The sequence below is a fragment of the Ovis canadensis genome, chromosome 16, assembly GCF_042477335.2.
Source record: "Ovis canadensis isolate MfBH-ARS-UI-01 breed Bighorn chromosome 16, ARS-UI_OviCan_v2, whole genome shotgun sequence".
NCBI lineage: Eukaryota > Metazoa > Chordata > Mammalia > Artiodactyla > Bovidae > Ovis > Ovis canadensis.
Genome location: NC_091260.1, coordinates 52,564,812 through 52,587,418, shown reverse-complemented (window position 1 = coordinate 52,587,418; position 22,607 = coordinate 52,564,812). Strand labels below are relative to the sequence as shown.

The 22,607-nt window shown below is 43.9% G+C and overlaps 2 protein-coding genes across 25 annotated transcripts in view; both read left to right on the top strand.

The window, feature by feature from the left end:
* Positions 1 to 13,520, top strand: part of RAI14 (retinoic acid induced 14) — a 163,562-nt gene extending 150,042 nt beyond the window's left edge. For 11 of the 21 annotated variants that reach the window (XM_069555846.1, XM_069555837.1, XM_069555838.1 and 8 more), the window contains 6 exons: positions 1,035 to 1,089; positions 3,527 to 3,645; positions 4,477 to 6,012; positions 7,186 to 7,335; positions 10,763 to 10,828; positions 11,641 to 13,520. In XM_069555846.1, the coding sequence (XP_069411947.1) occupies positions 1,035 to 1,089; positions 3,527 to 3,645; positions 4,477 to 6,012; positions 7,186 to 7,335; positions 10,763 to 10,828; positions 11,641 to 11,718 (2,004 nt within the window). In that variant the 3' untranslated portion in view covers positions 11,719 to 13,520. Of the gene's footprint in view, positions 1 to 1,031; positions 1,090 to 3,526; positions 3,646 to 4,476; positions 6,013 to 7,185; positions 7,336 to 10,762; positions 10,829 to 11,640 lie in introns of all 21 variants that reach the window. The other 10 variants (XM_069555842.1, XM_069555832.1, XM_069555833.1 and 7 more) reach the window with 1 other exon arrangement.
* A 5,676-nt stretch (positions 13,521 to 19,196) lies between these two features.
* The window catches only part of TTC23L (tetratricopeptide repeat domain 23 like), a 68,603-nt gene continuing 65,192 nt past the window's right edge, over positions 19,197 to 22,607 (top strand). The window contains exons 1-2 of one of the 4 annotated variants that reach the window (XM_069555857.1): positions 19,197 to 19,714; positions 22,480 to 22,554. In XM_069555857.1, coding sequence (XP_069411958.1) covers positions 22,487 to 22,554 — 68 coding nt within the window. In that variant the 5' untranslated portion in view covers positions 19,197 to 19,714; positions 22,480 to 22,486. Of the gene's footprint in view, positions 19,715 to 20,635; positions 20,889 to 21,062; positions 21,314 to 22,479; positions 22,555 to 22,607 lie in introns of those variants that run through there. The other 3 variants (XM_069555853.1, XM_069555854.1, XM_069555856.1) reach the window with 3 other exon arrangements.

The window sequence follows — 22,607 nt, the reverse complement described above, 5'->3', positions numbered from 1 at the left end:
TCTAGAAAATGAAAAAAGGAGAGTAGTGTGATTGCCTGGGAATGGCAGGGATTGGCTAATGAGGCATGAGGAAACTTAAGAGGTAATAGGAATATTCTGAATCTTGATTATAGTGGTATCTTAGGTGTATATCTGTTAAAACTCCTCAAATTAAAAGCTTTCAATGTATATACTTTATTGTACTGTAATAGAGTTGAAAAATACAAACAAGCACTTATTTTTTGAGTGAAAATAAAGCTTTTGTTATGATAAGCACTTGCCAAAAATGAGCCATCTATTTTTAGCATTTGAGCCTTTACAAAAGTTCCTTTGCTGAAAAATTATCTCTCTTATTATGATCTGTGGCTTATCTAGATAAAACTTAGTAATTTCTGGCAAGTAACCGTATTTTCTTTTGGAATGAGAGTTTGGCTTTGAAGTTACAAGAATTTTTCCAACATATTAAAAGGCAGATATTCGGGGATACAGGTTTAGAGGAAATCTTTAGGGGATTGTCAGTCCACAGCCATAAGAATTCTTATTCCCTTATAAAATTACCTTTATTTTCCCTGACAGGTCTCATTGATTACCATTTCTCATGAAAGCAATTCATATGTTAATGGTTTATCAATAAAGTGATAAAGCAAAAATACTTCTAATGTATTTTAGTGTATTAGCCAGATAAGTAAAACTTCTGTTTGTCTCTATTATGAAAATAGTATTCACAGTCTCAAGTTTTAGCACACAGCACACTAAATTAGCTATTTTGTAATTTTATTATAATCTTCAAAGACTTTTATAATATTTGTGAGACGTTTCATTTTGTAATATTTTGAGAATATATCCTTAGGCACCTCTAAATCAAAATTTTACCTCAGGGGTTAATTGTTGCTTTTATGTACTTATATTTTAAAATATCTTCTTTCCTGGAGATAGTCTGTTTTCGTAGTAGGATCACACCAACCTGTGTAAACTCAAGGAGGAAAATTTGCTGGACTCTTTTGTAGAGTGTTACATTCAGGAATATATTTTAAGTCATCTTTGTGTTCCAGCAGGCTGAGATTAGTTCTATACGAGAGAACAGAGACAGACTAAGTGACAGTACTACAGGTAAGATGAAGGGGCATGTGATTTTGTTCCCATGACTGGTCTCTATTTCATGTCCCTTTAAGAGAGCAAGGGCCAAGGAGAGGTACTGGGGAGATATTGGGTAAGGGGCAGTCAGAGAACCTTGGGTACCACCCAAACACTGCCAGTATTTCACAGTCTGATGCTGTCTACTTCAGCAGGCTTTCACCTAGATTTTAAGGAGTCCCTGAGCTTGGGTATGAACAGAAATCTCTGTTTTCATCTGGTCCTAATTTAGCATTGGCACTTCCTTCAGTGATGAATATAGACAGTAAGCCCCCGTAGTGTTAGCAGATCAGTGATTTTGACACCAAGAGAACTCACAGATGGTATCATATCCCCTTACTGTTATTACAGATATCTTGAAAGATCACTTACAGTATCTCTACTAGAAACTATGCAGTTATGAGACCTGCTTCTAGATCTTGTTATTTGGTGGGTTACAAAAGAAGCCTGCCGATTGCTGTAGCTTGTACATTCTATTTTATGCATTTTAAGACACTGTTTTGAGATGAGGTCCACGGGCTGTGAGCTGCCAGCTAGTGGCCCTCCTTGCGACGGAGCAGCAGGTTATTTCTTGAAGAGAGAGCCAACTGAGCACCCCCACGGCTGCCATAATTGAACTTTTCTACCTTGGATTTTAAACAGACCTGAAAGAGTGTCAATGAAATCACATACGATCATATTGTCTTCAAGGAGGTTTGATTCATTATATTGAGTTCATCCTGTTGCTTTACCCTTTAAGAATGTAGTACAGTACCTTCAGAATTAATCTGAAATGTGGAGTAGATTATTTCAAAGGCCCCTTTTTCATTCCAGCATTCAGTTTCTCAATCTGTTATGCATATCATATGTGTTTGGAGCACTTAACTTAAGGAATTTAGACATATAAACACATTATTGATTGGGGAATTTTTGCAGAAATTAATGCTTGAGATGTTAATACAGCTCCAGTTAATAATGTGTTAAGAAATATTCCTGGTAGAGAACAATGTTAATATAACTGCACAACTGTTACATTGGATATTTTAAAAGCCATCCATCCTATGTTAGAAGTACTTTTTGTTGCTTAGAATTACCCTCCTGCTCCCAAATCCCCTGATTCATTCCAAGCTGACCAGACTGTATGGCGAGAACACTCATAAAGCTGTGGTTTAGGCCCCAGATATCATTAGTAAGCGTTTCTGTGAAGAGATGTCATTTTGCATCCTTCCAAATTAAGACTCAAGTTTTCATCCTTGCATTAGGTTGTGAGAAATTTTTTAAATAGTGGTGAAATTTGGATCAGTGCTGTTCAGATCACACTGTTCAGATCAAACTGTTGCCAGTCTAAAATTTTTTTTAAAAAAGGGATTACTGCAGAAAGTTATCCAGCCAAGCACACTTTTATCCACAGGAAGAGTTTCTGGGTGCAGGAAGCAGTACACTGAATGACATTCTGCAGCACATTTCTTGTCTTATCTCAGTGAGGACTTTGAGTAGCATAGCTTTACATGTTATTTCAGCATGATAATCAGTAGAATGTCAAACAGTTGTGGTTTACCAGCAGTGTTTATTGTGGGATCCGGAGACTCCTGTTTCATGCAGGGGTGGTCAGCAAATCTCTTAAGGAAGAGGCAGGGTCTGACGTGGGTCTTGAAGGATGCATAAGAGTTATACAGCCAAAGAGTTGCTACAAGGGCAATCATATGGATGAAGAATTAAAGAAGCAGTCTTGTGTTGAGTATAGAGAGGGTGTGAATCTGATGAAAATGGGATACTGGGGAAAGACATGATGAGTCATAATCCTGAAAAAAAGTAGATTGGCGCCAGATCCAAGAGGCCTTAATCCAGATAAAGGAAGTTGGAGATTATTTTTGGAGGGAGAGCAATTAAAGCACTTGAACCAAAGGCATGACCCCATCAAAGTATGTTTTAGGAAGATTAGTCCGACAGTGTTGTTGGTACAGGCTACATTTTCACTAGAGGAGAGAGAGGAAGATTTGTTAGGAAGCCGTTTGTACAGTTACCAGGTATGGTGATGAAGTCTGAACTAGGGTTGTGGGCATGGGGATAAGAAGTGAACCAGATACCACAGATCTTTCTAAAAGGATTCATAGAGTAACATGTATAGGGCATGGGAGGAATAAAAAACAACCGAGGTGTGGCACTTAATCAAGTGAACAGAAACTGAATGACCAAATCCATCAGTTTTCAGATGAGTTTATTTGTATCTAGGCATCTAGTATTGTGCTAGGGAGTGAGGAGACCCCAGTACTTGAGAATTTCTGTTCATCTATCCAGCTGTAGGGGGCTTTCATCCCTAGTCTGGATGAGAAAGAAGAACTGGATTGGATAGAAAGTGAGTTTGTTAGAGGTCAGAGATATAACAGTTTACTTTTTTAAAATATTATTTTAAATTGCCTTTCTCTTTCCTAAGGTGCTGATAGTTTATTGGACGTAAGTTCTGAAGCTGACCAGCAAGATCTTCTTGTCCTATTGCAAGCAAAAGTTGCTTCTCTTACCTTACACAATAAGGAATTACAAGATAAATTACAGGTAGGTAAATAGATCACTACCATAGTCTGTTCAGTCGGGTCAAGCTATTGGATTTCTCAGGGTTAGTTGGGTATTTTGTTTTAGACACCAACATTGGTTTCTTCTTTTTAAAATATAATTATCCTTTAGCATTTTATACCTTTAAATTTGTTTCTTGAGACTTACTCATTAATTTATTATTTTTATAAACTGGTAAATTATATAATTATATACTTAGGTAAAGGTAAAGTCGTTCAGTCGTGTCCGACTCTTTGCGACCCCATGGGCTGTAGCCTACCAGGCTCCTCTGTCCATGGGATTTTCCAGGCAATAGTACTGGAGTGGATTGCCATTTCCTTCTCCAGGGGATCTTCCCGACCCAGGGATTGAACCCGGGTCTCCCACATTGTAGACAGACGCTTAACCGTCTGAGCCACCAGGGAAGTCTTTATGGTATATATGACAATAGATAGCTATATGCACACCATATATATGACATCATTCATTTAGTAAAGTTGATCATTTCACAGATTTAAGAATGTGGCAAGAAGTAGGGTAACTACAATAATATGAGAAACAAAGAAAAATTTGAGTCAGAAGCTCTGCACCCAAAAGAGGTCTTGCGTTTTTAAAGTGCCAAATATAATCTGTCCTTCAAGAGCACAGAATAAGCTTAGTGTTGTTAAGTCTGACTCTTGTGTCCCAGACCATATTTTTTCATGGGGCAAGAGGACGCGTGCAGAATGATACTGCTGCTCCCCCATACTCAAGGTTTGGATTTGCTCCCCGATTGCAGCTGCTTGCTCATCTAACCACACCTTTGGTGTCATTTCATTCTTGCCTTCTTTCCAGGCCAAAACACCCAGAGAGGGGGAAGCAGACCTGAGCTTTGACTCTTACCATTCTACTCAAACTGACTTGGCCCCGTCCCTGGGCAAACCTAGTGAAAACCCTCCTCTAGACTCCAAACCATCTCCATCTGTCATAACACATTCCTCCAGTAAATCCACTCTCGACAGTGATGTCAGAATCCAGCAACTCCAAGAGGTTTTACATGACTTGCAGAAGAGACTGGAGAGCTCTGAAGCGGAGAGGAAACAGCTGCAGGCCGAGCTCCAGACCAGGAGGACAGAATCAGTGTGCTTAAACAACACCGAGATCTCAGAGAACGGCTCCGACCTCAGTCAGAAACTTAAGGAAACTCAGAGCAAGTACGAGGAAGCTATGAAAGAAGTCCTGAGTGTGCAGAAGCAGATGAAGCTGGGCCTGGTCTCACCAGAAAGCGTGGACACTTACTCACACCTGCATGAGCTGAGGATCACTGAGGAAGAAATGGACGTGCTCAAGCGGGACCTCCAAGGTGCCCTGGAAGAAAGTGAACGAAATAAAGAGAAAGTGAGAGAGTTAGAGGAGAAGCTGGCAGAAAGGGAGAAAGAGGCAGTTATGCAGCCACCAAAGGAGGAGTATGAGGAAATGAAAAGTTCCTATTGCACGGTGATTGAGAATATGAATAAGGAGAAAGCATTTTTGTTTGAGAAATACCAAGAGGCACAAGAAGAAATCACAAAACTGAAAGATACATTGAAAAATCAGATGGCCCAGGAGGCGGGTGATGAAGCTGAGGACATGAAAGAGGCCATGAACAGGATGATCGATGAACTCAACAAGCAGGTGAGTGAGCTGTCCCAGCTATACAAAGAGGCCCAGGCAGAGCTGGAGGATTACCGAAAGAGGAAGTCTCTAGAAGATGTCACAGCTGAATATATCCATAAAGCGGAGCATGAGAAGCTGATGCAAGTGACCAACGTATCCAGAGCCAAGGCTGAAGAGGCACTGTCCGAAATGAAGTCTCAGTATTCAAAAGTGCTAAATGAGCTGACCCAGCTCAAACAGTTGGTAGACGCACAGAAAGAGAACTCTGTCTCCATCACGGAGCATTTGCAAGTGATAACCACTCTGCGGACCACCGCCAAAGAGATGGAGGGAAAAATAAGCAGTCTGAAAGAGCACCTGGCGAGCAAGGAAGGGGAGGTGGCGAAGCTGGAGAAACAGCTCCTAGAGGAGAAGGCGGCTATGACGGACGCGATGGTGCCCCGGTCTGCCTACGAGAAGCTCCAGTCGTCTTTGGAAAGCGAAGTGAGTGTGTTGGCCTCAAAATTAAGGGATTCCGTGAAAGAGAAAGAGAAGGCCCATTCAGAGGTTGCCCAGATTAGAAGTGAGGTCTTGCAGATGAAAAGGGAAAAGGAAAACATTCAGACTCTCTTGAAATCCAAAGAGCAGGAAGTAAACGAACTTCTGCAAAAATGCCAGCATGCTCAGGAAGAACTTGCAGAAATGAAGAGACATTCCGAGAGCTCCTCCAAACTGGAAGAGGATAAAGACAAGAAGGTTGGTGAGACTGTTGCTATTGAATTTCTAGCTAGCAAACGCTAGCACTTTGAACCTTCATTTACTGAAGTTAGCATTTTTAGCATTTGTTAGCACTAAGCTATTGTGAAAGTGCTAAAGCTCCGCACAGGACTCCCATCTGTCCCCAGTGCCACATTAAAAATAGTAGGGTGGACATTTATTTAAAAAGAGAGAGTGAGAAAGCCCTCATCTACTACTTCCCTCACACCAGAGCATTTTCAAATGTGTGGTACATATTTTCCCCTTAAAAATTATTTTACAGAAGCTCTGCCAAGTGTCAGGGACCAGAAGTGAACCCACCAGCTGAGAAATATTTGTGGTCCATCTTAAGCTTCTATTCTGTTGGAATCCAGACAGATTGCCTCTGTCATATGGAAAATCAATTACTGCCAGACTTGATACTACTTCCCTAAACCCAATGAGCTTTCCCTTGAGTCAGTGTAAAAGCCCTCCCTGGTCCTCATTTTCAGAGGTGTGCAACAGGAGAGAAAGGGAGGAATGTGGGGGGCCAGGCAACCCGAGATGGGCTGAGCATGGAGGAAGGCAGAGAGTAAGGGGAGAAGTGAAGCATGCTTCTGTGCTTGGATCTGCTCTGCATTCCCAGATGCCCAGTCTCCTGCGTTAGATGTTCTGAATGGCATTCACTAGAGAATTATTTATCTTTTATTCCTTTATTATATTGAATGTTTCCAAAAGAGCTTCCAAAGCCGTGGGGGTGGGGATTGTCTTCACTACAAGGTAGGATATCAGAGATACCCGGGTTCCCAGAACTTATTTCTGATTGCCTATGGCAGCAATAGGGAACAAAGCCTAGCTGGCTCCAAATATAGAATACCTGAAATTCTGTTTTTATTTTATTTTTTAACAGTCCCCCATCTTAAGGGTGAAAGAAGGGAATCCACATAACAGCTGTTGTTATCTTCATGGCCCCAAGCACAGTCTCATTCCAGAGCTCTTGTCTGCAGAGGCATGTTGGTTTCCCTGACTCTTACCTGTTTTTGTTTCATTGTATGACTTTTTGTTGAAAAATTGAGAAAAGGGATTGCTCCAGGCCCAGAGGCCAGCCGAGGCTGTGTTCCCAGTGGAGAAACAGCTGGCGTTTTGCCTCTGTGGGTGCCTTCTCTCCTGATAAGAGCTTTCCTTTCTCGCTAGATAAATGAGATGTCCAAGGAAGTCACCAAGTTGAAGGAGGCCCTGAACAGCCTCTCACAGCTCTCCTACTCTGCCAGCTCCTCCAAGAGGCAGAGCCAGCAGCTGGAGGCGCTGCAGCAGCAGGTCAAACAGCTGCAGAACCAGCTGGCGGTGAGTGGGCCTGTTTCCACTGCTGGCTGGGGGTTGGGGGTGGGGGACAGGTAGGAACGAGCAGAAAGCTGCCCAGCCTAAAGAGTGTCGTGCTTCAGTGAGCAATTGACTAAAGACCTTTAGGTGAGGGCCAGAGAGGGAGCTGGTGGGTTTCCCAGTCATTACCTGCAATGAGAATGGGTTCCATGTGTCACTGGTAAGGGAGGAGTCTGCGGGATAGTGGCAGGAGCCTTTTTGTCTTGTTCCCTCTTCCACTCACTTGCTCCCCTTTCTCCGTTTTTCTGCTTCAGTAGTTACCATCTCTGGCAGCAGCTCGAGGTGTTTCTTATTAGGCGGCCAGGATGTCTGGTAGTTGTATATCCACATGTCTGAAGCTGCTTCTTGGCCCCTCTTCTGATTTCACCCAGTAAAGCTCTTTCATGTCTGTACTCGTTTCTGGTGGCTGTTGTAATAGAGCAACAGAAACTTGGTTTAAAACAACACAGATTTATTACTGACAGTCCTGGAGATCATAAGTTCAAAGAAATCTGTTTCACAACAGTAAAGTCAAGGTCTCAGCAGGCTGCTTCCTTCTCAAGGCTCTAGGGGAGAATCTGGTTGTCTTTTCTAACTTCTGGAGGCTGCCTACTTTCTTTGGCTCATGGCCCCTCTCTCATCCCCAGAGCACATCACTCCAGCCTCTGGTTCTGTCCTTCCGTCTCCTCCTTCCACCTTTGACCTTTTTGCCTCCTCTTATAGGACCCTAGTAATCACATTTAAGGTCCACCCAGATAATCAGTATAATCTTTCTTTCCATCTCAGGATCCTCAATCTAAAAGATTCCTTTTGACTGATAGTTAACATTTATAGATTCTAGGGATTAGGACATGGGCATCTTTGGAGGGCCTCTCAGGTTGAGAGACTGAGAGGCCAGGGTGGTGGGTGGTTCCTCCACGTGGATACTGAAGTCAACCAAGCGATGACAGAAGCAGGAACAGAGAGGAAGACAGTGATCAGAAGACAAAGCTATAGAATATGTAAAGTTTCAATTGTTGCGTGCTCACTCAGTTGTATTCGACTCCTTGTGACCCTGTGGACTGTAGCCTACCAGGCTCCTCTGTCCATGGGATTTTCCAGGCAAGAGTACTGGAGTGGGATCCATTTCCTCCTCCATCTCCCCCACCAAGGGATTGAACCCAAGTCTCCAGCATCTTCTGCATTGGCAGGCGCATTCTTTACCACTGAGCCATCTGGGAAGCCCTTTAGTTAATGAGGGTATGTGATGTTTTCTACATGAAGATTAGGTTACCCTGGACTTTTGCTGGCTTCCATTTCCATGAACTTGGATTTTGTGATTTCTTCAGTACAGGTCGATGCTTAGTGAATTCAGGTTTCTACAGTCCTTACTCCATCTGGCCACAAAGTTCAAAACCAGCTTTTTTATGTTACCAGCTCTAGCAGTGGAGTAGTAGTCTGGGGAGGAGAAGATGCTCTTGACTGTTTTGCAGGTCATTTTTCTGACCAAGTGGTTATCACAGACTCATAGATAAAGTACTAATGGTTTATATAGTCATTCTTACAATTATCCAACATGCATTTAATGAGCTTCTATGTATCAGTAATGTACCAGGTGTCCATGATATAAAAATGAATAAGACACAGTCCCTGCTTTCATGCAATATAATGGCTTACTGTGTACTCAGTGTGGTAAGCATTTGTTGAGAGATGACCAACATGCTGTGGGTGTAGAAAGGCAATGTGCATAGCCAATCTGGGTAAGTCTTGGAAGGCTTCCTGCAGGAAGTGATGCTTGTACCGAATCTTAGATGAGTAGGAGGCAGCAAGAATGTGGCATTTAGGGGGCCCATGGTTGCTGTAGCGAGCACAGTTCCAATGGAGTGGAGGTGTGGAGTGTGGACGGCTAGAGGCTGACTGGTGGAGAAGTGACTAAGGAGCTAGGTGTCTGCAGGAGCTGAAGAGAAACAGTGGGAGGCAGGGGAAGCCTAATGCAGATTTTCTAGAAAGACAGGAGATGGAGGTGGAGGAGTGGGATGCTTTCAACTGAGATCTTGGAGTAATGACTGAGGCAGGGAGGTAAGAGTGAGTGGCTGGAAGGAAGAGAGACCGGTCATGAAGCTGAGGTTGAGGGACTGAGAGGCCAGGATGGTGGGTGGTTCATCCATGTCAATACTGCAGTCAGCCAAGCAATGACAGAAGCAGGACCAGAAAGAAAGACAGTGATCAGAAGACAAAGCTATAAATGATGGAGTGGAGGGAGCCGAGAGGTGGGAGGAATCAGCACAGAGAGAGCTACCAAGTACACTTCCTAGTGGCATGAACTTCAAAGATCGAGGTTTCCGAGGTTGACCTTGAATAGGAAGGATACCTCATATCTGACATTGATGGAAGGTGGTAAGAATAGATACTGATGGACTTCAGTTGATTTTTTAAGTGATCCATATGTGATAGTTTCAATTTCTATCAAGAAATAGGAAGAAAGGCCTCTTCTTAGAAGAGTTAAGAGCCGAGTTGAGATCCTTGAAATAGTCACTGAGAGGAACTGGAATAATATCTCAGCGAGAAGAAATAAAAGCATTTATAGCTGTGCTGTGAGGGGCCATTTGAGACTGGGGTCATCACCCTGTTCACCTCCTCAGTACACTGACAACTAAATCACTGAATTCCCCAGGGATTACATACCACTGGCCACACAGTAGGTGATCAACAACTCTTTTTATAAGATTACATTTTAAAAATTAAATTAATAAATATTTGTTCATTGTAGAAAAGTTGAAAGATTAAAAAAAAAAACAACTCTGAAGAAGCTACTCTAGATACTCTAGATACACCTTGTCTATAATTTAACCACTCAGAGACAGTAACTGCATTTGATGTAGTCCTTGGCCTGTTGTTTACTTTGTGTGGATACATTTGCCTAAGTATGTGTACATATATTTGTTTAAACAAACATGGGGATTATCAACTACTTTTTACAGGAATTTTCTTCTGGAGTTGACATATGCCAAGATATGAAAGATTTTTTTTTCCCCTAAGAATATTGACAAGTGTTCCAAACCACACACCCTATCAAGTCCACAGCAATTTCAAAAACTTCCTGTGCTAGTTGCTGGAAGGAATCACTAGGGTAGCATTTGGCCACAGCCTTCTCCTAGGATTTTTTTGAAGGTCTCCTAAGCCCCTGATGGTGGTTCAGATGGTAAAGAATCTGCCTGCAATGCTGGAGACCTGGGTTCAATCCCTGGGTCAGAAAGATCCCCTGGGGAAGGGAACCTGGAGTAGGGAGTACCTACTCCAGTATTCTTGCCTGGAGAATTTCATGAATAAAGGAGTCTGGCAGGCTCCAGTCCATGGGATCTCAAGAGTCAGACACGACTGAGTGACTCACACACTACAAACTCTTGAACAATGTCAAATTGTCTCTTTCTAGGAATGCAAGAAACAACACCAGGAAGTGATATCTGTTTACAGGATGCATCTTCTGTACGCCGTGCAGGTATGATATCTGGGGATCGTAAAGAGACACTGCAGCAGGGCTTGTCAAGATCCCTGTCCTGAAACTAACAGAATGGATGAGAATTTGAGGAGGTGGATTTTCAATGGAAAGCTTTTTCAAATACCTTCTGCTTTGCTTTGCATTTTGTGTTGGGAGCCCCTTCCCCTGTTAATGGGGAGCTGCCTCCTTTGGTGACTGCTGAGTGAGGAGGTTACCATTGCACACCCCACCCCACCCCCCACCCAATCAGGAGAAGGAGTCTGGGGGTTACTTTCTGGGCCTGAGGATATTCGCTGAGCCATTGGTGCCGTCGCACTCCTGGGACGGTCAGTGTTCTGAGACTGGCCGGGCTCTCATTTTCTGTTAAGGCTCTAGAAACCCTTTGTTGAGGGCTCTGCTGGGAGACCCAGCCTCCTTGTCCTCTGGAGCGAAAAGATCAGGGCCCTCACTTTGCCTCAGTTACTCCTGGAAATGTGGGAATGGGTAGGGCTCACATTTCCTGGGAAGATCAAGGGGGACAAATAAGGGCTTCTGCCTGCCAGTCACCTCACTCCCTAGGTGAAGCAGTGCCAGGATTTAGGTTCTAGTGAGTGTCATTTTATTTTAAACCTTTTGACATTCACTTTTCTAACAAGCATTCAGCCTCCCCTCTGCCCCTATTGTTTTCTGCATTTTGACGTTCCTATGGGACAGCAGCTTCTGTCTTCTATTCATCTCCTTCCTTGCCACCCCCGCAACGTCCCACGTGAGTTGTGTCCAAGGCATGATATCATAGGTTATTCTAATGAGTGTCTTGTGTTGGAATTTTCTAGGGCCAGATGGATGAAGATGTCCAAAAAGTACTGAAGCAAATCCTTACCATGTGTAAGAACCAGTCCCAGAAGAAGTAAAGTGGATTCCTTGGCAGGACACTGGCCCCTTGTTGTCCACCCTTGTGTTATATCCGGAGTTGTCGGCAGCCACTGCCATTGTTCTCATTCGTGGTATCACTGTGACCCTTATCATAGAACTTCTTCCCTTTCCAGAGACTTCTGAGGACAGGTCCCTGGAGAAGACTATCCTCCTTAGAACCGCTGAGAGACTTCAGAGCAGCAGAGGGGAAAGATGCTGTCACCCCCCGCTTCTGACCAGAGCTGGGATCAGTCACGCTCAGGAGTCTGGTCCCTGCGCTGGTAGCGGGGTATCTTTCCCGATACCTGCCTAGCTAAGGGGCTCCATGGCTGCATGACATGACGCCCCACACAGCCGTGCTTCTGTTCCTTCACTTGGGCCGTGCCATTCAGCACAGCAGGGTTCTCTTTACCTTTGGTTTCCTAACCCCCACAACACGATTTAATTTCTAACCAAATTAGTATGACACTAGTTATGCGCTATGTGCTTAAGATCCTTCATCGTGATATCCTGTGGATTTAAAAACTTTAATTCCATCTTTTTTCCCATCTGCCTTATATTTCTCACCACCCTGCTTGTCAATCTTACAATCAGATGAGCACTATTAACTTAAATATGAAGTTAAAAAAAAAAGCAAATTGTCCTTAAAAGTTCTCTCTTAAGTGCATAGCTGACATGTTGCAAATTTTCTATGCAAACTTGCCTCCTGCTGTTTGTTATCCACGAAGCTCAGGAAATCCAAACATTTGTGTTTCAACAAGGGACAGTAAACTGTGTGTTTACAGCCAAAAGAAATGCCTCATAGTTTTTAACCTCAATTTTTTAAAAGTGTTTTTTTTTTCTGTACAATATTTTTATTGGCTCTTAAAGATGTTTTCATATCTAAATCCCTAAGTAAGTGAAATTTACATTAGACTATATTAACAAAGTATTTTTTAGGTAATCATGCTTAAGACTTTATATACATAACTTTTTTCTCCACGTTTTCAGCGATAGCAGAAGGTAGTTATATATTCCACTCAAAATGAGCTGCCACCAACACCCCTAGACTTTCTGCCATTTGTTCTTAGGACTGTAGCACGTCTTTAAATATAGTAAATCCTCTTTAGCCCATTGAATATTTCTGAGTGCCCCAACTCTACCAGCACCTGTAAATTACCTCGAGAAGGACTGTGAGTACCAGTGGGTTTTTCTACTTTGAAACAAAAAATCCTGGTATACGTTACAGTGCCTAACCGAGGTCTTGGGGGAAAACATTTCTGTTCCCTTTACTTTCAGGTTAAAAAGGTTTCTGACTTGCTTGCAGCTTGCTTTATGGCCTTGATCTTATTGAGGGATATAAGCTGAAGACAGAAGTCTCTAACGTATAGAACTGTTAAGTGTAGGCCGGCTCTGACGGGGCTGCCTGCGCTCAGAGGCCACTTGGCAGCCCTGTGCTGAATGAGGGCCAACGACAGCGAAGCAGAAATGGCTTTCGAACTTGGTGTTACTTTTCTTAAGTTGTTTATAGTTCAGCAATTTCGAACATGCTCCAAAGAAAAATGTGAAAGGACTTTCTGTCACAGCACTTAAGAAAACACAAAACCACCCCTCCCACCCCCACACAGAAATGCTGCAGAGTGTAAAACTTGAGACATTTTGTAGGACGCCTGACAAAGTGTAGCCTTTTATCTTGTTTCAGGATGCATATTTATTTCAAGTACTCTGGTTAAATACTGAAGTTACATGCTGTAGTTTAGCATTTTGCCTTTGTAATTTACAGAAAAGTATTGCAGAAAATAAACTTTTGTTTCCTTTTGCATCTCCCTTGTTGATTTTGGGCGCCTTCATTATTAGCATGCCCTGTAAGGCTTCTGAAGATCAGCTCAGTAGCACTTCAGGGCGACGGTTTTTATATGCTGTGTCATGTTCAGCAGGTGGCCATTGTCTGCGATCTCTCATGCAACATGTCATACCATTCCCGTCTTCTAGCTCCTGGGACCACCTTGAACTCCGCCCCAATCATCAGCCACTTTTGGACACTTGCATCACAGTTATTTCATTGAAAATTGCCTCTCAGTTGATCTGCAGTCTTTTTTTTTTTTTTAACTATTTAAAAGCCTCCATTAGATTTTTTTTTTCCTCTTCTATTTTGAAAAAGTAGAAAATGTATGCTAAGTCACTTCAGCCCTGTCTGACTTTTTGTGACCCTATGGACTGTAGCCTTCCACGCTCCTCTGCCCATGGGATTCTCCAGGCAAGAATACTGAAGTGGGTTGCCACACCCTCCTCCAGGGGATCTTCGTGACCCAGGGATTGAACTTGTGTCTCTTATGTCTCCTGCACTGGCAGGTGGGTTCTTTACCACTAGTACCACCTAGGAAGCCTGAAAACATACACATGGTTTATTTTTAAAAAGTCAGATACATTATCCTGTCACATTACAAAGTTAATTCATTCCTGAAAAAAAAAAAAAACCCTGTAGGGTGAATTCTTCGGAGAAGGCAATGGCAACCCACTCCAGTACTCTTGCCTGGAAAATCCCATGGATGGGGGAGCCTGGTAGGCTGCAGTCCATGGGGTTGCTAAGAGTCGCACACGGCTGCGTGACTTCACTTTCACTTTTCACTTTCATGCATTGGAGAAGGAAATGGCAACCCACTCCAGTGTTCTTGCCTGGAGAATCCCAAGGATGAGAGAGCCTGGTGGGCTGCCATCTATGGGGTCGCACAGAGTCAGACAGGACTGAAGTGACTTAGCAGTAGCAGGGTGAATTCTTGCAGGTTGAAATCATAATTAAAACACCAGATGACAATGAAATGGGTGCAATTATTTAAGTAACTCACATTCTTCATAGCACAGTGTCAACAAGGCCATCTCCCTTTGCTTACAACACAGTTCTGCTGCCTCTCAGCTCCTGCTGCCAAGGCATACCATAATACTCGACTGAACCCTCACTCACCTCCTCCCTCTGAAAAGAAAAAGGACAAAAGATACCAATGAAAATAATGTGAAAATATAATGTCTGAGGCTACTGTTATTTTAAGTTATCAAGTGCATGCTCCCTCAAAAGAGCTTACCTCGACAGAGACCAACCATTCAACTCAGAAAATAATTTCTTGGGGACACTCAAATGAGGACTTAACCTAGATAAATCCAAACCAGGATTCTTAAATGGAAAGAACTGTCATATGCCAATGGCAGGGTAAGAAAAGAAACAGTCATCCCTCGATGATTCTATATCACAGTATAATTGTAGGATAAATGAGATAAACTGAAAGTAAGTCTCTCCTTCTGATCCTTAGTTGACCTCCCCAGAAGCAACAACTATTAAATAGTTTCTTGAATGACTTAAGATAGTCTGTGTCTATATGTATTGGATCTTAATGAACATTTTGGCCACCCTTTTACTTTCCTCTTTAAATATGGAAACTTCATTCATTCTTCAGGACCATACTTTTTCCACCTAAAATATCCAAGATTGTTGTTTGTCAGCACACAAATCTCATCCTTTTTAACTGCTGCATAATGATTCATAGTATAATTGTGCTGTATTTTATTAAACTAGCTCCTCATTGATGGGCATTTAGTCTGCTTCCAGTATTTTGCAGCCCTAAAACTGATGTGATGACTATGCTATGAATAAATGTCTGTATGTATATGTGTGAGCATCATTTGGGTAATTTTCAAATTGTCTGTTTGCACACTGGCCTCCATCAGGTGATACAGGAATGCAGAGAAGGAAAAAGTAGAATAGCATGTGGATCATCACAGTCAGTGAGAAAGAATGGCCTTTTTCTTCACATGGGTTACATAAGAGTCATCAACTTGATTTTCTTATGTAAACTTTCAGACTGACTCCAAAGCCTTTAATAATTCAACTCACTGATCTTAAGATCAACACATGATATGCTGTGTGGGGAAAATGCTCCCAAAATACATTGACACATGACCTTTTGCCATGTGGCATAACTGGAATGCTGGGCGCTGACAGCAGTTGAAACACCACCCAGCCAAGATGGGGGTGATGTAAGGTTTAAAAGGCAGACTGCAAAGCAGAGACTGAGCTGAAAAAAGCAATAGACAGAGGCGTTCATGGGAGCAGTTTCTGTTTACCTGCTCAGGGCAGGGAACTGTCAAGCATTCAGGGAGTGTGTGGCACATTTGTGAACCAAAGGACAAAAGCGCATCGATGACAGTCGCCATAACTGGGCCAAGAGGAGCTGGTAGGGAGCAATCGATGTGGGTGGGTTCCAGTAGATGAAAAGACTCCCTTGAGGAGTAAATCCTTAAGAGATGGAGGTGGGTAGAAGGGAAGAGTCATTTCTGCACACTCACTATAAGCCAAGCCCTAAAAATGGGAAGAAACTATTTCAAGAAGGGTGACTGGATGTACCAGATTGTTAGTGGAGAATGTGGAGGGGAGAGAGAGGAGCAAGACACGGCCAAATAACGTAGGATTTAACAAAGGAGAAGGGTAGTAAGAGTTACCTGTGTGTCACCATCAGATGTTTTTAAACCTATACATTTGTGTCAGGTTAAATTGCACCCCACTCCAGTACTCTTGCCTGGAAAATCCCATGGACGGAGGAGCCTGGTGGGCTGCAGTCCATGGGGTCTCTGAGGGTCGGACACGACTGAGCGACTTCACTTTCACATTTCACTTTCATGTATTGGAGAAGGAAATGGCAACCCACTCCACTGTTCTTGCCTGGAGAATCCCAGGGACGGGGGAGCCTGGTAAGCTGCCGTCTATGGGGTTGCACAGAGTCGGACACGACTGAAGCGACTTAGCAGCAGCAGCAAACACACTCTTCATAGGCAGAATAATACCCTCCCAAAAAACACACTCTTCATAGGCAGAATAACACCCTCCCAAAGAGGCTCATGTCCCAATTCCTGGGAATTTAAATAGTTTATGTTATATGGCAAAGGAAAATTAAGTTCTCAGATAGAATTAAAGTTGTTAATTAGCTGACCTGATTAGCCTGATACAGAGATTATCCTGGGCTATCTGGGTGAGCCTGCTGTAATCAAAAGGCTCTTGTAAAGCAGAGGAAGGAGTCAGAGATTTAAAGATGCTATACTGCTGACTGTCAAGATGGAAGAGAGCTGAGAACCAAGGAAGGTGGGTGGTTTCTAGTAGCTGGAAAAGGCAAGAAAACAGTTCTCGCTGAGAGCCTCTAGCCCAGCCAAAAGGAGGAGATAATAAATTCCTGTCGTTTTAAGCTGCTAAGTTTGTGATGACTCGTTACAGCAGCAAGACATAACAGAGGCCAGAACCTCTACTAATGGGGAGCTCCTGAAGATGACACAGTTTACTGTTATTGAATATGAGTAATAAGCCAGGCACTCTGCTGGATGCTAACGGTTCAGTGGTGAATATAAAGCTCCTGCTCACAGGACCTCACATCGGTGGCTCTGCCACCGAGCAGACATTCCATGTTCACTGGATGGGTGGATAGGTGGAGATTTAGATGGATGAATTGCTTATAAGGCCCTGCATCATGATCTCCTCTTAGGCTGACTCATTCTCCTGTCTCTCCCTCTCATTCTTTCTCCACGTATTTATTTTTGGCTGTGCCGGGTCTTCATTGCTGTGTGCCGGCTTTCTCTAGTTTTGGCAAACGGGGGCTGCTCTCCAGTTGCAGTGCATGGGCTTCTCTTTGCGGTGCCTTCCCTTGTTGCAGAGCATGGGCTCTAGGGTGTGTGGGCTCAGTAGTGTGGCACACAGTTTTAGTGGCATGTGGAATCTTCTTGGACTAGGGATCGAACTGGGTGTCCTCTCCTGTGTCCCTGGCGTTGGCAGGCAGATTCCTAACCACTGGACCACCAGGGAAGTCCTCTTTCTCTCATTCTTAGTTGAACCTTTTGTTGTTCCTTGAATCGATTAAATTTGCTCTGTCCCCAGGCCTTTGCGCTTGCTATTAACATCCTATAATGCTCTTCTTGACATTGGCCTGATTTGCTCCCTTATTTCCTGTGGTCCCTCCTCAATACCACCTTGTCTCCTTAACGACCCTGTATAAACCAGCACAGCCCTCCCCAGCTGCCCACATCACTTCCTAGATCCTTTGCAGGGCTTTGTTTTCCTTTGTATAATTTGTTACTTTCATGTAAGGTGGTTCATCCCTTTCCCAAAGCTGGACCCCTTAGCAGAGGCCTGAGACCAGCTAGAAGAAGGTTTTCTCCTAATTCACACAATGCATGCTCAGTCACTTCAGTCGTGTCCGACTCTGCGACCCCATGGACTGTAGCCAGCCAGGCTCCTCTGTTCATGGGCTTCTCCAGGCAAGAATACTGGAGTGGGTTGCCATTTCCTTCTCCATAATTCACACAAAGTTGCTGCCTATTCCCTAAGCCATCTGCCTTTTTCTAACTTGCAGAGACATCGGTGTTTACTAACAGCCCTATGTTTTTCTTCACCTGGTAGAACAGAAGCTCCAGGAGAGCAAAATATTCATTGCTTTGCCTGCTGTTGCTTGCCTACGGCTTAAAAAGAGCAGTGTCAGGCACATGGTAGGCATTCAGTAGGTATTCTTCCTTAAGGGATGGACAGATACATGGAGCAACTCTCAAGTAAATGGAGCGCAAACAGCCTCATGTGTGACTATGAGACCACAGATGGGACACCAAGGGCACTCAGAAGAAAGACATCCAACCCTGCCTTGAGAGGCCGGAAAATGTGTTTTAAGAAATTACACAGTCCATGAGAAAGTCTATTTGGATTTCCTTGTCCTCAAGTTTCACAGTTCCTGGGTTTGGAATAATCTGGAGATAATCACATTTGATTGGGGATTGGAAGACTGTAGAAGGAACCATCTGCACATGGTTGGTTCCTCTGTGATTTCTGCAATAGCAATGCTTAATGAGGATAAAGAGAGGAACTTTGTGAAAAGGCTGTATTAATAAAAGCACTGTCCCAGATTACTAGCATTTCAATTCAGAATCAATAAACACAACTGAAGCATACCTACTATTGAGACAGAAGGGAAAGGACAGGACACAAATGCTGATGATGGAGTAAGGCTGCTGGGATGCAATAAAGACCAGCTGAAACCAAGGTGGCTTTAAGAGTAGCTGGGTCATTGATCTTTAGCTCATTATACCTTCATTGTAATACTAGAAATCACTCCTCTTATGCCATGCCAGTTCCGACGTGGGCCATAAAAGGCCAAAAAGTGGGCAGTGGCCCAGTTCCTGCGAAATCCCTACACTGGTGGCTCAGACGGTAAAGAATCTGCCTGCAATGCAGGAGACCCAGGTTGGGAAGATCCCCTGGAGAAGGGAATGGCAACACACTTCAGAGTTCTTGCCTGGGATATCCCATGGACTGAGGAGCCTGGACTGAGGAGCCTGGTGGGCTACAGTCCATGCGATCACAAAGAGACACGACTGAACAACCAACACTTCCTGAAATAGCAAGATTCCTCCCTATGAAATTACTTAGACCATAAAATCCTATGGCCCCGTGCCCTGAGGTCGCTCTCACTGAGCTGACTGCATTCTACCTATGGAAGGTGTATCTCTCTAAGTAACTTTGCTTTCCCTTTACTGTGGCTTGCTCTTGGATTCTCTCTTGCACTAAGCCAAGAACCCTTGCTTGGCCATCCATCCTAAGGATTCCTGCAGACTCCAGGACGTGGTGATATTCCCCTCTTCTGCAGCTCCGTAACTAAGCTTACATTTGTAGCCAAGGTTGAAATGCAAGGAAAGAAAAAAAGTCACAGGTTTAGAATTCTAAGAGTCTTCAAGTTCTTTTCATCTGATTTCTAATTTTACAGATGAGGGCAACGTGCTTCTGGTTAGAATTAATTAAACGGAGATGGCACCAGAGTGTTGGCTTTAGGAACGAGAATTCAGTGGCTGTTCCAGCACCTCACTTTCCCTCAAGAGGACTAGCAAAGCAAGTGTTAAGGAAAGAGAAGTTATATTACTCTTGGAAACAATCTCATAGGCACTTCCAACAATGACAGAACATTAAAACTCTTCAAAGAAGACCAACTTGTAACAAAGGTAAGGGAGATGTGTCAGAGAACAGGAAACAAGTTCTTCCTTTTTATCCTCATACATGTTAAATATTATTCATAGAATCACAAAAATCTCTGGTTTACCCTCACAGAATCCTGGAACTGGAAGGGGTTTTAGAAAGCAAGTGGTGAAAATACTCTCACAGTAGAGGCGAGAAAATCGAGTCCCCTAGACTATGACCTACCCCAGGGCACAGAGTCCGAAGCAGAACTCTGCCATTTCAAAGCCCAGACCAGCGCTCTCATCGTAGTTTCATGCTGAGGATTCTTTTAGGAAACAGCATAAAGCAGGTGGGATCTTTCTGAAATTCTGGCTCAGGAGCTTGAGAGTAGAGATTTAAGCTTTAATAGGTCATCCAGGTTTAAACTTATGGGATATTAAAGCAAACTCACTTAAACAGCTCCTCCAACCTAACTCCAGAAAGGCTATCTTGGCAGTCCTGGAGCAGCAGCTATTAAACTTCAACCAAGGAACTGGAAAGAACAAACACTAAATGTAAACACCACCTGTCAAGTTCTTGGTAAATATTTTCCCTCTACTGAGCTTGCTCGTTTTTGAAAAGGAGAGTACATACCAGTTCCAATTTGACTTGTCATAGGCCCCTAACTCATTGTGGGGTTCATGACAACTCCTTAAACACAAGGCTACTTGAGCCAGTGCCATTTATTTGTGTATTGACCACAACTGCCCCTTCACCTGGCAGATCTAAATGACTGTTTTCACTGTGTGTCTTTCAGGCCACTGAAGGTGGGTAGGATAAAGCTACATGGTGTATAACTTTGCGCTATGTAGTGTTTGCCAAGTGTGCCCTGTACCCTGGAAAATATTCTCTGAACTGCCAATCATTAGCAAAACCAGTGGACCGTTTCTTAAGCAACCGACTCCCTACACTCCGCTCCCCTACTCACGTGTAGCGCGAATTTTACCAGGAGAGGCAACACAGACGGTGCCAGCACCGTCAATAGTTCTGAGGCTTTCCTCCCCTTGCCCGAGACAGAACACCCGGGGAACTGCCGAGTGCAGGGAGCGCGGAAGGCGCAGGGTGTCGCCGAATACAGCCTAGGTACATCTCAGCTTTAAATAAGGTCGTGGAGCCCGAGGCCCCATTCCATCCTTCGATGGGATTTATCGCCTCTTTCCGGGCCTTCATCTCCGAGAGGTAAAGTCAAATTGAGAAAAACAATAGTAGGCGGTAAAGCTACAGGAGAGGGACGTGTCAGGACGAGACTCGGGACTTCCTCGTCTCGCCTGAGAGGACCGGAAAGCCTCCGCGGCGGCAACAGCTGTAGTTGGCTGGGGCAGCCCGGGATTCCGCAGGACCGGAAGTGTCCGCGTCGCCATGGCTACAGGCGCGGACGCTAAACGCCGCCCGCGGCATTCCGTTCCTATGGTAACACCATTGTCTCCACAGCCAAAACCCCCGCGGCGAACGCGGAAGGCAGAGCTAGCTGAGCGTCTCGCTTCCGCAAGGCAACCTGTGGCGCCTTGAACGAGGTCCGCAGAGGCCAGTACACTGAAGCGCCCCGCGGAAGTCGAGCAGAGGGTGCCAGGAAGGCTAGTTCCTTGCCTTCTGCCCTCCGCCAGGTACCCCGCGACGCTTGCCTCTCGGCCGCCCTCGCCCTCTCTTCCGGCCAGGGCCTCTGCGGCCGGTGCACCGCTGACAAGAAGCCAGGGGGAACCTCCGACGGTGCTTGAAATGTGGTGTTTAGGTTTACGAAGATGAGACAACTGTAGAAAAGAAGAAAGCGATTTGCACTGGAGAGGGGCCAGAATTTGGTGTTACAGTTCAGGGCCATGGGAAACCTCACAGGAACAGAATTTAGGAGATTGAGAAGTCAGAACCTCTCCCCCTGGTCTACAGTTTATATATATTTATGGGTGTGTGTGTGTGTATGTTTGGACCTCTCCCCCTGGCAACAGTTTTGATTGAACCTGGGCCTCTGCTTTGGCAGTGTGGAGCCACTGGACCACCAGGGAAGTCACCGGCTACAGTTTTGAAAGTAGAGAATAGAAAGACAAATTAGTAAATCTTCCCTTTTCGTCTTTGGGTGCAGCCTTAGTCAGAGACCTATTCAGGGCTCAGGTGGGAATGAGTGACTTTCTGCAGGGTGAAATTAGGAGAGACTTGGTGGGTGCTAATGTTCATAAATAATTGCATTCCGTTTGGATTGGATTTAAGTAACGGGGATAGCCACGAGGGTTCAATTTAGAAAATAATATAAATCATTTTTTTCTTTTTTTGCCATCAGTTTTCACTATTTCCTCCATCAGTTAATGACAGCAATCAAAATAGATGCATATGTTTTAGCTCCTTAACTAGGATCACCTAAATAGTAAGACGTCTCTAGGGACATGAAGAATTAACAAACACAGTTTGTTAGTATGTTGGTCGTGAGAGCTGATCATCTGCAAAAACAATATCTGACTTGAGTAGGAGATCACAGTTTCCATGATTAAGGAGATGTAAATGTGTTGGCTTAAGGGGTAAGAAAGGTCAGAGATTTGGGAGGGAATGGAGTAAAAGTTAAACAATAGAAATTTAACTCAGGGATTCAGTTTGGCAAATGTCTTTAATTTCTGCTTTCCAGGTCCACCATTCATGAGTGTATGTGTAGTCTATTTGTGGATTTAGGATGGGTTATATATTTGGGCAGTTTCAGTTTAATGCTAATAGCATCCAACAGAGGGAAAATAGAACAGACTTCTAAGTGTTTTCTTCCAAAGCTAACCTCACACGTGGTTCTTCGTAGGAAGAAGATGCGAGCCAGCCCCATCCGCATCCCAACTGTCACCAGTGACACCGACTGGGACTTCTGCTTCCATCTGTAAGTGCCACAGAGTCTTAGCATCACTTTCCACTGGCCTGAAACACTGGAAC